Source organism: Rousettus aegyptiacus, unplaced genomic scaffold (genome assembly GCF_014176215.1).
Source record: "Rousettus aegyptiacus isolate mRouAeg1 unplaced genomic scaffold, mRouAeg1.p scaffold_m13_p_16, whole genome shotgun sequence".
In the NCBI taxonomy this organism is placed as follows: domain Eukaryota; kingdom Metazoa; phylum Chordata; class Mammalia; order Chiroptera; family Pteropodidae; genus Rousettus; species Rousettus aegyptiacus.
Window position 1 is genome coordinate 1,224,219 of NW_023416291.1, and position 16,362 is coordinate 1,240,580.

General features: G+C 50.3%; 2 protein-coding genes across 5 annotated transcripts in view; one reads left to right on the forward strand and one right to left on the reverse strand.

The window, feature by feature from the left end:
• The window catches only part of TRAM1L1 (translocation associated membrane protein 1 like 1), a 242,873-nt gene that overhangs the window by 189,058 nt on the left and 37,453 nt on the right, over positions 1-16,362 (reverse strand). The gene's annotated exons all lie outside the window — the stretch shown is intronic.
• LOC107510889 (bifunctional heparan sulfate N-deacetylase/N-sulfotransferase 3-like) overlaps positions 1-16,362 on the forward strand; it is a 71,595-nt gene that overhangs the window by 31,408 nt on the left and 23,825 nt on the right. For all 4 annotated transcript variants that reach the window (XR_004954814.1, XM_036233425.1, XM_036233424.1 and 1 more), the window contains 3 exons: positions 2,692-2,846; positions 6,356-6,541; positions 7,347-7,475. Coding sequence is in view for 3 of the 4 variants with exons in the window: in XM_036233425.1 (XP_036089318.1) it covers positions 2,692-2,846; positions 6,356-6,541; positions 7,347-7,475 (470 nt within the window). In the remaining variant the exon portion in view is untranslated. The remainder of the gene's footprint in view (positions 1-2,691; positions 2,847-6,355; positions 6,542-7,346; positions 7,476-16,362) is intronic.

Here is a 16,362-nt window from a genome sequence, read left to right on the forward strand (position 1 = left end):
AATCACCGAGAAACAACATTGTCCGTAAATTCTAACTATACCTTGGAATCACTCAGCAACGCGGATTCCCACATGCTGGTCTTATTCCCGAGCTCCACATTTGGCCAGTGCACGATACAGTTAAGGGTCCCGAACTTGGAGTTGCTTAATCTGGGCTGAATTCAGGTTCTGAATTCAGGTTCTGTCTCAACATTTTCACTGACTTGGGACAAATTACTTCGCCTCTCCAAATATCGATTTCCTGGTCTACACAGTTAGCGGTGGCCCTTACCTCATAGGGTTGTAGCGAGAATTAAATGAGACGATACTTGTAAAACAGTGCAATGCTCGACAAAAGGATAAAGTCTCAATTAATGATGGTTTTTCACATAATATCAGACTAGGAAATACTGCAGATAAAATACTAAAGAGACACTTTATTTGGACACATAGTAAGTAATCATTTGCAATAACTTTCTAATATTTCAGCACAGGTTTATAACGAATTAAGAAATGACACGTCAAATTGAGGAATTGGGCGTCCAGTTCCTCCCTCTTCCTCCAGTTCAGAAAAAGGTGGGCGAGGTGGGAGGAGAAAGCAGTGCCCACGGCCGGGACAGTCGGGCCGCGGACAGCTCCGTTCCAACCGCTCTCTGTCGTGATGTCCGAAGTAACAAGCAGCCGCCTTTTTTTCTCAGAATCATTAATTCTGATGTAACACATCCTCAAAGTAGGATTAGAGGAAATAAGAAAGAGTTTTAAAGGAAGAAGGAATGGCATACAGTTGTGCCTGCTATGAACTTACATAAATCTGTCAAAGGAAAGGCCTCATTTGTCTAACTCCTGCACTATTGAAGCACATGAATATTTTAATAGCGGATTTCACCATGATATTCAAGAAATGACAACAAACGCCTGAGCTGTCTTTCCACAGAACCCTGAGATCTGTCGCACCATGCTGATAAAGGAACTTTGGGTAGAGGCCAACTGGAGGAACGGATTCAGAGACGAGAAGAAAGAGGCAGAGAGAGAGGAGACGCGGGGCCCCGGCCCTAGGAGAGAGAGACCAGCAGCAGGAGGGACGACCGTCCACGAGCCAGGAAAGCTCGGCCCCTCTCCCAGGGGAGCTGGACGCCAGGGCCGAGCTGCTGCTGGAGACGCCCTCCCCCTCTGGGTGGGGGAGGAAAGCGCGACGGGGGGCTGGCTGCCGTCTGGACCGGCGGGCGAGGCCGGAGGCAGGCACCCGGGTGGACACAGGGCTGTTTAATTGCGGCGAGACCAGATGACATCGTCCTTGTGTCAAAACAAGAAAAAAGAAGAAAGAGAAGGAAAAGGCACGTGTTCAAAAGCACCCCAGTTAGCAGCAGCAAACCCCTCCTTACCAGGGCCACCTATTTACCCCCTGAGCGGCCGCAGCGCTAGGACCCGGCCACGGCTGGGGTCGCCAGGCCAACGCCCGGACCCCGTCTTCCCTGTCCAAAGGCAGTCGCTCAGAAGCCCCCGGAACGCTCGATGCTGGTGACCCGTGAATCAGGCCCGTCGGTTATATATGGCTTGGTCAGCTCTTAAACACGATGTCCCCTCCGTCACGTGATGCTCAGGGGATGCCCTTCCCCCACCGTCCAGCAGTACAATGAAAAAAAACAAAAACAAAAACGCAAGGAGACTTGCGAGAGACCGGAGAACAGGAGCAGGGAACGCAGGAGGGGGGGAGGCGGGCGTGCTGGATTAGCCGGGCTGTGTCGGGCTGTGTAGACGCTGCCTCCCAAAGAGAACACAGGTGCAGGCGTCCACGGTTCCGCCCACGCGGACAGCAGCCCCACGGGGGGCGGGGAGGTGACTTGCCCATCAGGGCAGAGCGCGAGTGTGCGGGGGCCTCCGAGGGAGCTGAGAAGTGCCACCTGCGGGCTCCACCTGCCCCCGTGCCACAGTGACGTGTCTGCGCCGAAGGGGAGCAGCCAAGGGCAACAAGGCTCAGACTCAGAGCCGCCCTTTCCGAGGAAGGGGCGCCCCAGGGCGCGGCGGCTCTGCAGGCTGACACTCAGCTCCCCGGTGTCTTCCCGTCACGCCCGGCTTCGCTCCCGTCCTTCCTCCCGTCCTCTCTAAGTTTCCCAGGACGATTCCCGCGTTCCTTCCTCCCGCCGGGCCTCAGTGTTCGTTACCACGGAAAAGCTTCTTCGCAGACGTAAGGCGCAGCGCACATCAACTGTGGGGTGACGGTGCCGGGACTGCTGGGCACAGCCCGCGTCAGCCGACCTGCAGCCGAGCCCTGACCCGCCCCCCAAACGACAGGTCGCACGAAGACGCGAGAGTCCGCACGTCCCAGGAACGGTCCTGTGTTCATCGCGCAGTGCTTTACATCCACGTCTCGTGCTTAAAAACTTTCGAAAGAGTTTTTGTCACAGTCTCTGATGGTTCCCCAAGTAGCAGGCTTTTCTTTGCTACATTCCATGTTCTAAGTCTTCCATGCATCTAAGATCCTGTAAACGGTGTATTCTAAATACATTTATGGACTTATGAGCCTATATAATTAGACAGCTGATAGATAGTGATAGATGATAGGAAGACAGACAGATGATAGATAGATAGATAGATAGACAGACAGACAGATACATAGATACATAGATAGATACACAGACAGACAGACACAGACGACAGAGCATCCGTGTAACGGGGACTACTGACTGAGTGATCTCGCCCCCCGCCCCCAAGGAACCGAAGCGGAGGACGAAGGCGACGACCTGCTGCTGCGGTCCGTGGACCAGTTCTGGTGGTTCCCGCACATGTGGAGCCACATGCAGCCCCACCTGTTCCGCAACGAGTCCTCGCTGGTGGAGCAGATGGTCCTCAACAAGAAGTTCGCCTTGGTGAGTAACCGACTGCAAATGCCGCGCCGAGCAAGCGCGTGCTGATGGCCGCAGCACCCGGTTCTGGTCTTGAGGAACTCGGAAGCTTTCGGTGTGTCGGCCCCTTTTGAGCAGACTTTTCTATGTGGTCGTGAGAACAGCCCTTCGGGGTGTGACTTCCACATCCGCGCTGGGTGCTTGAGGGGTCAGATGTAAGGGGAACTTCCCCAGACACTCACAGAAGAGTGACGGGGCATAGGGTCAGAGGTCACACGGTGTGGCCCCTGCCCAGGAGGAGCTCCCTGCTTCCTGAGGGGGGCAGACCCTTCTCCAACAAGACGAGGGGACAGCAGGCTCCGGTAAACGGAAACTGCCCTGAACCTCACTACATAATTATCAGGGAAGACTAGCCAAAAAATCCATCGCTCACCCCCAAGCACATTTTTCTTGGAGGTTACAAGTGAAAATGAAGGTTGAGGCTACGGGGGCATTCCTTCTGGAACCTTCTCGGGACTGGTACCCAGTTTTTAGCCTTTGTTTCCGGATGGTCCGTGCACTTGCTTACTACGTTCCCTGAAGCTCCTCGGATGGCTGGGAGGTTCCCTTGGGGTGGTACCTGAGCCAGAAGTATGGCATGGAGGAAGGCCGGCCGAGTTTTTTACTATATAACAGCTGCCAACAGAGGTGACTTTAAACTCTGAACACAAATCCATTAAAAACACTGTGATCATCGCAGCAGAGGCTTCACATATCATCAGACAAACAAATATATACAATGAATTAAAGATAACCCTGTAAAAAAAAAACTAAAAAAAATTTTGTGGCCAAATCTATGAATATTAACCAAGTTTATGTAAATATGCCAATCCCATTTTAGAAGGTTATTACTTCCTTAAATATATAGGAGGAAAATTGTACATGTTAACTTAAGCTTAGATTACAAAATTAAAATAGTACATTTATATTTAGCATTTGAATATATCGCTTCTAAAACCACAAGGATTATATCAAAGAAACACAGAATTTTAAATCTAAACTTACAATGTACACAACCCCTTTATCTCACAATTGAAAAAAAAACAAAGTGAAAAACCAGATTCCTGTACTAAGGTGATTATTTCTTTCAAGATCTTTCATTTCAAGCCATACTGGAGACACCTCTGACCACAGGAATATATTATAGTATTTACACTGACAGCGTTCAGTACCAAACTAATTCCCTCGCCACAAGATAAATCCCAGCACGCCTGGTAGAAGTCACATGGTGACACACTGCACCAGCACTCAAGACGGGGCCAGAAAGAAAGCCTCATATTTCTTTAGTGTTGGAAGGAAGGAAGGAAGGAAGGAAGGAAGGAAGGAAGGAAGGAAGGAAGGAAGGAAGGAAGAAAGAAAGAAAGAAAGAAAGAAAGAAAGAAAGAAAGAAAGAAAGAAAGAAAGAAAGAAAGAAAGAAAAGGAATGTATACGCCTTGGTCCCCAAATATTTGGGGACATTCCAGTGCACGGAACTGTCTCCGCGGGGCACCCTTCTCCCGCGCGGTGCGCCCAGGGCAGAGCTGGCCCCCTGCGGGCACCTGAGAGACCCCGTGCGCTCCCCAGCAGCGTCGTTTCTTACGCATCTGGAGACCTTTGGACTCTGGCGTGCAGCTCTTATCATCGTGAAGTTCATCCCAGTCCCTTCCAATAACCTCTAAGGAACCGTCAACCTATACTTGCTGGCTTTTCCCCTTTAAACACCTGTGGTTGCAATTCGCCGTCTTTCACCTCATGTGTCATCGCCACACCCCTATTCTTAAAGCCAACGGAGAGGAAGACGTCACTGACGACCTCACACAGAGTATGTGCTGGCGAATGATTTTTAGCTGGAAAAAACCGCTTAAGTCTGAGTTTTTAAAAACCAATTTAAAAAAGCAACGAGATATTTCGATTCCATTTTTAGTGGAATCCTACGTAATATAACAATGATAGCACAGGTGAAATGATTTCTACAAAGATGCAGGTGAAGTGAGGAGCGTCGCACTTCCGCCCACGCGCGTCAGAAACGCAGCCCCGGCCGCGCCCCCCGGACACCGCCGTCCTCGTCCTCACGGCCCGTGCAGCCCCCCGACGGCCGCTGACCGCACGGCGCTGTCCGCGTGGGCAGGCGCGACAGGCCGAGGGGCGGGGGCTCTGCGACGCGGGCGGGGAGGGGCGCGTCTAGGTGCGGCGAGGACACGAGGGGATCGTCAGGGATCGGGGCGGTGAGGGCGGAGGGTGACGGGGGATGGCGCCGAGTTTTGCGGCCCCGACTTCTATGCCGTGGGAGAGTCCGCGGGACACCTGGGTGCTGACGAGTCATCGGCAACCCGCCTCCCGTGTCTGGGCGCTGGATACGCTGCCCCCCGCGCCCCCCCCCCCACCATGACTCGGGCGGGAAGACAGCGCTGGCCACGCCCCTGCCACGCGCTCCGCGTCCCTCGTGGTCCTTTCCCACGGCCCGATACGCGTGGCGCCTGACGTCGTGGTGCTGGGTGCGTGAACCGGCTCCTCAGGGCGAAGAAAGCCACGGCTAATTCACGGGAAGCTACGGGGGTGGAGCTTTGGAGACTATAAAGCAACTGACAGATACAGACAGAGAAACATCACTGGGGAGGAAAAACGCCTCTACCGCCAAAGCTATGCGTGTTCTTTGCATCAAAGTCGCGCTTCCTCTTTTAGACCAAAGAGACTGTGTCAGGATCGACAGACCATCGCAGACGAAGATCAGTCATCATTCTCCAAAGTTGTCCCAAGTCCCCTCCAAAATACTCCAGATGACACAGGGTTGGTTTTGGAATTTACAGGACCAATTGAATAGAAGACAGTAGTGTGTGAGTGTGAGATTTCGGAAGTAAACTAAACTCGTTTTTATGTGCAAAAGTTTGACTTCGGTTCAACACAATTTCCAGATGATATGGCTCTTTCAGTACCTTCTACTTTTACTATAACCAGAGCTCTGACTTCAAAGAAAATCACCCAGTGAAAGGTCACCAGGACAGGGGGCAGTGTCTGGTGCCGGCCCACATGCCCAGGGACCAAGGGAAACGTGGCGGACTCGGTGGGAACCGGGCAGCAGGCAAAGTGAAACGCCCTCCGCGGGTCTAGCGGTCCCGAATGCGTGCCGTCCCTCTAAAAACGCCGTCTCACTGAGCGGGGAGCAGCGAGTGCTGTTCGTAGAAAGTGTCTGTCGCTTAACTTGTTGAAATCGCGAGACTAGGAGGGTGGGGGCCCCGTCAGGACGCACGGAATGCAGGCTTTGCACATTCTTCATCAGGGCCACGAGTCCTGTCACACACGGTGTGTTGTCACCGACGCTCGTGAAACGGCTTCCGGCCTTCGTGAAGCCTGAACAGTTCGTTACCGCGTTCCCTTCACCAAGCGGTAGAGTTAAGAACGGGCTTAAACAAGTGTGTGGCGGAAACGCTCGAGGACCCTGGGGTCAGACGAGGAGCGGTCAGGCCCCCCGCCCGGCGCCCCCCGCCCCGCTCTCACCCACTCTGCTCGGCCCTAGGAGCACGGGATCCCGACGGACACGGGCTACGCGGTGGCCCCGCACCACTCGGGCGTGTACCCCGTGCACGGCCCGCTCTACGGCGCCTGGAAGAAGGTGTGGAACGTGGGCAGCACCAGCACCGAGGAGTACCCGCACCTGAAGCCCGCGCGGCACCGCAGGGGCTTCGTGCACCGGAACATCATGGTGAGCGCGCCGCGGGGGGCCGGGGCGGAGGAGGGGTGGTCTATGCGCCGCGGGGGGCCCGGGCCTCGTCATCGGTCGCCGAGGGAGCCAGAGAGCAGAAGGCTGACCGCTCAAGCGCAGGGACAGCGCCACGTGCAGGAAGCAGGTTTGTCCCGTCTGAGCAGCTGAGCAGCAGGGGGCGTTTAATTAAAGTCACTTCCTTTCAATCTTCGAATATAGCTTAAAACTGTTGTTTTTTTTTTTAATTGACACTACCGCTGCTAAGCAGCCACTGATGTTGAAACACAAAGGAGACCGTGTATCTAACTTGCAGACAGTCGCAGAAGCCGCTGGTTCTTCAGAAAGTTACTTAGTAGCGGCGCTGCCCATTGACGAGCGCAACTGTGTTGCTCTCTTTAAGGCTACGGACTACAACCTGCTAGAATTACAGTGTGGCGCACAGGACTCTAATATTTTTAAAGCTTCATTTTTCTTTCTTTTTTTTTAAAATTTCTTAAGATGCTGGAACATACTAGGCTTCATAATAGAAGTGCTGATTTGGAAATTTAAAAATAGATAAGTGGCTAAAATAATTCAAAGTCTATCTTACTTTTAAACGATTTCTTCAACCTTCTCTTTAGTATTCCTGCTATACTGATGTCATTCTGGCTCTCCCAGACTGTGGAGGATTTTCTGAGCTTTAGTTCAGAACTGAATAATGATACCAGCTTGCGCACCATCATCCAGGAGAGAGGGGGGAAAGCTAAGTTTCAACACATTAATCAGTTGAAAGGAACTTTTTCCTTATTGCTCATTCTTCCTTCAGGTTCTCCCGAGACAAACCTGTGGGCTTTTCACTCACACGATTTTCTACAAAGAATACCCGGGGGGTCCAAAAGAGCTGGACAAGAGCATCCAGGGAGGGGAGCTCTTCTTCACTGTGGTCCTCAACCCCGTGAGTACCCCGAATCCCTCTCCAGACAGACAATGAAGGACCAAGGGGCAGGTGGGGATTGCCCTGACGAGGAGGCCCTGGTACTTGGGAGCCAAGTCGGCACAAAGTTCCAGGTCTACAACAGCAGTAAACGCTGGGTGGGACCATGTGAGGTGGTGGTGGCCACCACTGTGCAGCAGGCCCTGGTGGGGTTCGGGGGTGGCACAGTCACCATACATGGGCACTGGTGTGGGGGGGGCACAGTCACCATACATTTAGGTGGCTGTTACCTCCATTATACTTTTTTTTTCCTTTTTAAAGTAAAAGTATAAGCCGAATCGGAGAGAAATTACATAAGCGGATGTGGTCGCTTTGGGCGCGTTCGTGTTGGCCCTTGTCTTGCTGGGTCTCGGGCTGGGGCAGGCGAGCCTGTTCAAGGGGCCACTGTTCTGACCTCGCGTCTCGGAACTTGAGCGCCACCGCCCGGCGAACCCCTGTGCTCAGTTCCAGTCGGGGCAAGCATACAGTCGCGTACAGAAAGATGAGCCAGCTGAAGGGAGCTGCATGAGGAACGGAACAGATTTTATCTCCTGTCTGAAAAAAGTAAAGCTGTGCTTATTTTTGGGGAGATGTGTGGGTTTGACCTAGCATTAGCAATATTCGAGATGAGAAAAAATAAAAAGTAATTTTCCAAATGTGAAAAAAAAAGTTCAGCATGAAAGTTGGATAAGACAAGGATAAAGAGAATAGAATTTGAAAGTCCCTCTCTTGAACTTAATTTTACAGGTCTTGCAAATAAAATTGCAGGCATTTTTCATCATCGATTTGTATTCAATAACTATCTATTTCTCAGGTCCTAGAAAATGAGAGAGAAGTACAGGTAACTCAGCTTTGGGCAAAACCAGCCTGTGTATCAGAATACAGAATATTCGGGGTTGTGTGGCATTTGGCCTTTTGGAAGTTTATCGACCTTCATACCACAAAAATATAAATAACGCCGACTCGTACATCAGAAATAATTTGGTTACTCTAACTTGCATGTTCTTTACAAGTGAACGTGTCTCCTGTGGCCTTCTTCTCTTTTTCCTCAATTCAGCAAGTGACACACAGGCACGCACTTAACTAATGCCTCATTATAAACTGAAGACTCAGTTCATAACATGCTATTCTTAATGTGCTGACATTTCCACCAATGGTTTTGAGACCCTTTAACTGATAGTCTATAAAATTCTGATGTTTTACATTCTCTCTCATCATGGAACAATAGGACTATGAATAGACAATCATCTATTTGATGCGTTTAATCAGTAGCTGCTTTGACACATAAGGAATTCCTAGTGGTGGTGTAATTTTAGAACTTTCTAGACCAAATTAGTTTCATTTAACATGGAAGAAAATCAAAACTGGTTCATGTACAACAGATGTACATGAAATATTATATTTCTCACTAATTAAAAACCAAATTATTTTCTTAACAGAAAAAAAAAATTCTGTGGTAAAGCTTGTGTGAATCTTGGATACTAATTTGGACTAAACTTCACTGACGGAACTTTGAATGTTGAGCAAACCTTGCTACTTGTCAGGCCTTCATTGATACTATTTGGCAATTTTGTTTGTCTCGATGAGAAGACCCCAGGGAATAAAAGGAAGAAACTCCCCCACAAAACTTGTTCTTTCCTGATTCAGAAATCTTTTAGTAGACAGTTACTTTCAGATAAATGCAGGGATTAAAAATAAGTGACAGATCTTGCCAGACACCATAGGAAAGACAGGGGACCCAAACTAGCTTCCTCTGGCAAGCCAGCTCCAGTTTGGACCAGTCGCAGTTCCCTGGGGATATGAGGCAGCGAAGCCGCTTCTTGTCTAGTCCCACCCAAAAGAAGAGCTCTCAGAATCAGTGATGTTTGCCTGGCAGAGGAGAATTATGAGCGGTGGCCTGTGTCCCGTGAATTCTCTATCCTGAAATTAAATGTTTGGGTAAAGTCTGCGCTAACTTTAAGAAAGGTCCAGTTGCGTGCTAGCAAATGACATTCTTTTCTTGGTTAGAATGAGAAACCGTGATAGAATCGAAGTTGCTGTTAGCTACAGGAAAGGTATGGGTTTTAGTCATGGCAGCTTTGGAAAACAGCCATTGTGTAAGCCTCGGTAATGCCCCAGCCCACATTGGAAATGCCGGTGTCTGAGAACGCCCAACGACTCGCTTACTACAAAAGGGTAGCTGTGTGCTGGTGACAAACCTGTGGCTCCTAGAGATGTTTAGATACCTCTGAGTTGAAAAGGAAAATATAAACAGGACTTTAATGAATGCGTTTTTCAGCATGTCATATGTCAACATCCTATCGAGGGGTTACAGTCACTGACCGGTACCGGGGTGACAGGTGGCTGCCGCAAAGCGCCTCTGAGCGTGGAACTAGACCACGGCCAAGCCAGCATGTCCCTGGCACAGAAAAATGCTCAGCCTGCGCGCTCTGCTCTCACCCAAGCATTCCTCGTAGTTAAAGAGTAAGTTTAGTACAAATCAGGAGCTACAAAGATGCACTGAAGTCAGCGCCGTCCAGGAGAGAGGCCGCCTTGGCCCCACCTGGTGCGGGCTTCTGGTCCTGGACCTGCACACCTCCGGTGGACGTGAGGTGTGGCCAGTGGCTCTGAGGCGCAGGCGCTGGAAGCTGGGCCCCTCAGGCTCTCTGAGCCCAGGACCCTGAAGAATTCAATTCTTCTGCTACTTTTTCTGATTCTGAGCTCAACGGGCAACTTCCTGATTGTACTTTGCTTTCTTGCGTAGATCCTACTACAGAAAAGGATGCATCGGTCATAGTAAGAACTTGTGCTCGCTGTGACAGTGATTTGCAATACGGTTTTATGACTCTTCTTTGAACAGTGAATAGGTCCCATGTCACTTGACTACAAGGACAGACCCTAACATCCCGGTCCCTCTGTAATTTACGACCTCCCGTTTTAAACTACTAGGCGATACTCGGTATTGATCGGTTTTACGGTCCCTGCTGATCTGACTGTGCGCTTGAGAAGCGGGTGTGCTCCGTCAGCGGGCTGACCTCAGGTTTTGGAGCCCGTCGGGCTGGGTGAGGGACCCCGGAGTGTTTGCTGTGATTCCGGCGGGTGATGCGAGGTACCTTACAGGTGTACCAGGGAAGGGAGCACGGGAGTTGTCCCAGAGTCACTACTAGCCACAGGCGCACAAGCACAAGATCGCCCCACAGACATGCAGCACGCCCGGACACAAATATTCCCAACGAGTCACGGCGCTGAGCGCGCACTTCGCAGAGCGGCGAGGACGAGTCTGTGTGCTTCGTGCACCTATGGGGAGGACGGCGCCGTCCCGCTCTTTCTTCTGGTCACAGAGCGTCCCGCGGTTTTGCTGACGCTCCTGTCCAGCGAACAGGCTGAGTCGCTGAGTCATCGCAGTCAGCGTCTGCGCTGGGAATGAAGTCGGCACCCGCTTCACCTCCAGCCCAGAGGGGTCGGGGCCGCGGAGAGGCACACGCAGCCACGCGGGCCTGGGGCCCGGGCAGCTCTGCAGCGGGCTGGGCCTCCCCGAGGCTGCTGGACGTCCCCCAGAAACAGCGGGCAGCCCCCGAGTGCCCGGGATTCCCGTCTCCGCGTCTCCCAGCTTGACGTAGAGTCCGCCCTCCACGCCCGCCACGCCCTCACGCCCAAGGCCCTGCAAGCTAAATCTCAACTGTCCTTCGCTCAAGGGAAAATCATAGACGTGGGTGTGAACAGAGTGAGCGTCTCCAGCCGGAGCGGCACTCGAGTGGATTTACGAGGACAGTAAAACCACAAATTCACACAAGCAGGTAGTCTCCATGAACGGAAAGTAACCCACACTGAAATGTTTTTAAAATTATAATTTATATGTGTATAGGGTACGTGCGCTTATCTGTGAAATTCATCTAAAAGGAAACAGCTTTATTTCCTGATGGGAAATGTTTCGTTTCTTTCTTTTCTTATTTACTAATCCTGGAAAACACTGTGATAATAGAAAATCCTTTACTGGAAAATAAGCAATAATAACAATGACCTCCACTTTGTATAACAGGAAAAGGGTTCCTGAACGAGCCTGACAATGAGTGTCCCCAGGACACCTGACAAAAATAAAAAATCCAAGCTTAATGAATCGGAAGGCCCAGGGGGACAGTTTGGGGGCCCTGTATGCTTATCATGAGCTTTAGGTGATTCTTAGGATCGGGCAAATTTGGGAAATCCTGCAGAGGAAGGAGACGCAGGACAACCTGTAACTCCCTACGCAGGCCCCGTTACCCCCTTCAGTGCTCAAAGAGTTACACCTTGCGGCAAACGGGCCAGGTGTGCGAGACCTCCCCCCAGCCCCGTGTGTCCTCACGCTTTCCGTATGTGACCTGAAGTAATCCTGGCGACGGCTCTGTGTGCTCCGTGAATATCATCGTATGTGGCCTTCACAGCGATCCTATGACACATGCACAGGCGAGGAAACTGGGATCCAAAGGAAGTCCATAATTTGACCAAAGGGAAGCAGGTAGTGGGGGAAAGGTCCTCCTCCTTCCCTGCCCCTGGGCTGCTGACGGACCACCCCTGGCCTACACTCACAGCTGTGAACAGCGTCATTCCGAAACAGAGTTAAGCCACACTTCTCGGTGTTGGTTCTCTGCCTACAGGATCCAGTACAAACAGAACGTGAGAGGAAGGAGAGAGACGAGGCTCGGGCGGTGGCAGTGGGAAATGAAAGTGACTCAAGACGGCCTCCTCCCCCCAAAAGAAACCCCTGTTACACAGCAGCCAAGGAGTCCTGCAGCACGGCTGGACGGCAGCTCGGCACTGGGAGGCCACGAGGACCGCCCCACGCGGGGCCGAGCCCCGCGGTGCTCGCAGCCTCACCCGCCACACAGTCCGCGGCAGCAGGGACGTGACGCCTGAAGCCCGCTTTGCACCAGGTCGGCCTAGCTCCCTCCTGCAAGGGCACCGAGGAGGCGTGCGTTTGTTTTGCTTCCTCGGACTTGAGACCCTGGGAGGAGACCTACAGACACCGGTGACTGCCAGATGAGGCCCCTCGGGGACGCAGTATCCAGTCTGGACCTTGTTTTGTGCATAGCTGAAGGGTGGGCTTAACTGCTACTCGGTTATTGACGCACCTTGAAGTGTTTTGCTGGAAGAACTTAAAACGGGACTTTAGCGCCCACGGCGCTCGGCGCGGCCGCGGGTCAGGCTGAGCGCGAGGCTTGGTGCACATGCAGCTCTGTGCTTCTACTCCGGGCTGCGCTCCGCCGCCTTCTCGGGATGAGGATGCGTCAGAAGCTCAGCTCCGTTTCCTGTGGAGGCTGGAAGCTGTTAGCTGCAGAGTTTGGAGACAGGCTCGTGGAGCTCTTTGCCATATGTTAACTCAACTTGATATGAAAAATCATATCAGTTTCCAGCTTCCCAGAACATTAAGAAGAAAAAAAAAGGAGCTCGAGCTTTATAAATATAAAAAGCATCTGTCTGCACAGGAAACTCTCCTCTGCTATTTTGCAAATGATCCCTACTTATATTTACATGAGAAATCAGATCTCATGAACTACATAGGCAGCGATGCGCCATTTTGTTCATAGTTAAGACTATGCATTCGCAACTCCGAACGGCTGACCGGCCCGGGGCCTGGACTCGCTCGAGCTGGGACCTGGACGGGGCTCACATCTGACTGCTCCCGCCCCTTCCCACAGGGAACGCTCATGCCGGCAGCCACGCGGCTCCCGCCCAGCCCTCGTGCCCAGTGTCCCCCGCCCCAGGGAAGGACCGGAAGGTGAGTGGGAGTAAGGAGTGAAGACCGCGCCCAGACGCTGCCGCTTTGAAGAACTTAGCGGCTGGAAAAGAGAAAAGCTCAAGAGGGACTATAGGGTGGCAGAGGCTCGAGCACACACTCAGGGACGAGACAGGGACTGGTAGAGAGCATTGAAACAAGGGGGACCAGGGGCGTAGGGACTGAACGGGGTCTCTGCGGAGTCGAGAGTAGAAGGGGGAAGGTGGCGCGAGATGTGCTGGGCCTGGACACGAACGCCAGCGCCTCCGCCGGACCCTGGAGGCAGATCCGCCAAGAAAAAGCATCTGAACTGAGCAGCACGGCCACACTTGGCACGGCTCATCCTAAACATCACGAGCAGCACGCTTTTTTATGCTCCAGTTCCTCTCCCCTCTCCGACCTTCTCAGAAGAACCAGGAGCACTCTTTTCCCGTTCTGCGCCAGACTGTTTTTTCTCCGCGTTCTTGGCAGTGACCCACCCGACTCTGCTACCTGCAGCCCACGAGACACACGTGGTTGAGGCTGGAAAGCTCAGATGATGCTTCCCATCTCTGTCCCTTAGCCACACTTACAAATGATGTCTGCTGCCTCTCTCATATGTACCAGGGAATGTGATATTTGGTATTTGCCTTTTGTCTTTTACAGAAAAAAAAAATTAAAAAGAGGCACGGGGAAGTGTCTTCTTAGAAATATCTTTATCTACCAGGCTCAAAATAATGTGTGTCAGCTGTTATTGTTAATCAGATAAACTTTGTGCCTTTGGCAGAATCTCCAGTAATCTGAGTATTAAGCAGCTAATGAAGTCTTCTTGGTAGCAACTAATTATTCATAGTGCCTTTATAACAAAACCTGTTACAGAAATGCAATTGTAACAACTTTTGACATTCTCCTCATTGGATTCTGCATGTATAATAAAGATGATTTATTTTGATACATTCTATCCTTTTAAAAAAATAAACAAACACCCCTCCGTTCTGAAGCACTCTTAAATTACAAAGGCTCGCTCTTCGGTGAACTACTGATGTCTGCTTTCCCTGAATGGGCCGCTTTTTTGAGCTGCTTTGCTTCTTTTTGTTCTATGCAGAAATCGTCAGGAGAGGAATTACCAAAAATAAAGTGACATTATAGATGTCATAGGTCAGGACAGGGGTAAGGAAGAAATACTGTCTGGAAATCAAGCTAATGTTCTGACTGACACATTCTCATTGCATAGCGGTTCTCACCAATCTTACTGGTGAGAACTAAACTAAAATATAACAAAGAAAACTTGGAGGTATTACATGTTCAACAAAAGATATATAATATTCCGAGTGTAGAGAGAATATTGTGATTCTGGGGGGAAAAAGACTGAAAAAGAAATTGAAGTGTCTCATGTCCTGGCCAGATATCCCCCCTTGGTGGCTTTGTGTTTCGTTGGGAGCACAAAACAAACCCCGGGCTTGAGTCCGGGCCTTAAAGTGTCTGAGGTGACACACAGCAGAAAGCCAGCACTCCGCCTGTGTGCTCTCTGCATTATGCTAGTGCAGACGCAAGGGCGGGACTGGAAACCAGGGAAGGCCCACGGCTGGGGCTGGAGGCTGAGCCGCCCCCCTTTCCCAGAGTTAAGTTCGCCACCTCCTTAATTCTTGCCATTCGGGTTCAGTTTCAGCAAAGGCAATGTCATTAACCAGCTCATAATGCACTCCAGGTTGTATTTCTGACTTTCTCTGCTCATACAAGTACAAAAGTGTCACTCTGCTCTAAATGTCACAGCATAAAATGTTCTCCGAGACTGAAAAGTAAATTCAAAGGGAGGTCAAATGGACTAGTATCACAAAGTCACACCATGTCTCTAAGTTTCCCATTCTGTCCAGCACAGACGTTATTCAAGTAGAATATAGACTCATAGATTCATGGATAAATTTATCACAAAAATAAAGCAAGAAATTTGAAATACTGGCTCGCTAGTTTTATATATATTTACATTGTATTAAAATGTAATAAAAAGGCAACTTAAAGTATTGTTTTGAACTACACTGAAAAATAAGGCATATGAAACATGACAAAAGACTGCCTCTGACATTAGAAAAGAACTTCCAAATTTGAGTATGTTTTTCTTAAGTCTCTCAACAGCCTTCTGTTTTAATAATTTTGGAGGCAATAAGGAGGGTGGAAAAGTCACAAAATACGAAGCAATTATAAAAAATAACCAGGAGGTAAACAAACAAACAAAACAGAAAGAGTCGGGAGTGGGGGGCTGAGGGAACGGGGGGAGGGATGACGAGGAACTAACTGGCGGTTACAGGATAGTCGCAGGGGTGTCAGGTACGGCACAGGGAAAACGGTCGGCAACATGGTAATGGCTGTGCTGTGCCAGGTGGGGGCCGGGCCGGTCGGGGGACCACCTGGTGACTTATGGAGGCGTCTAACCACTACGCCGTACACCTGGAACTAATATAAAATAATACCGAACGCCAACTGTAACTGGAAAATGAGGAATGTTGGCGGGGGGGAGGTGATGGGGAATGAGGGGTTCGGATTCCAGGTATGAGACGAGGAAGCCCTGGGGTGCGGTGGGCAGTGCGGAGGAGGCGGCCAGCGTCGTGAGGGCTGCCGGCCTCGGCGTGGCAATCACCCCTCAGGTGCACAAGTGTCGGGTGACACCAGTGTGCACCTCAAACTAACACGATGTTGCATGTCAGCTATATTTTAATAAAAGTCCTTTGAGAAATAACCAGAAGGTTAAATTTTAAGTCTCGTTTTTCAGAAACATCCAAAATAGTAGAAGCCTTACTTATCGATTTCATGATGGTATAAATCTGCTGGTAGCTACTGAAATCAGCCTTAAAGTGCTTTGTTTGCGAATGTTCTAAGATTTAATATATGTTCAGCTGGAGTGACTAGAAACATAATTAAATATTCTTGATCACAGTGGAAGCTTCTCAGTGAAAGTGTGCAGGATTTGTTCTGTGTAATATAGGTTATCACTGTTTCTTCTTATTCGTAGTTGTAAGTAATTACATTTTTTGATTCATTATAGCTCATCTTCATATAACCTTTCTCTCATCTCTGCCACTTTAGCTCAATAAATTTTCTTCACTATTTCTTTCAATCTCCTAATGAATGAACCTATTATATTCATTATGATGATGATTATAA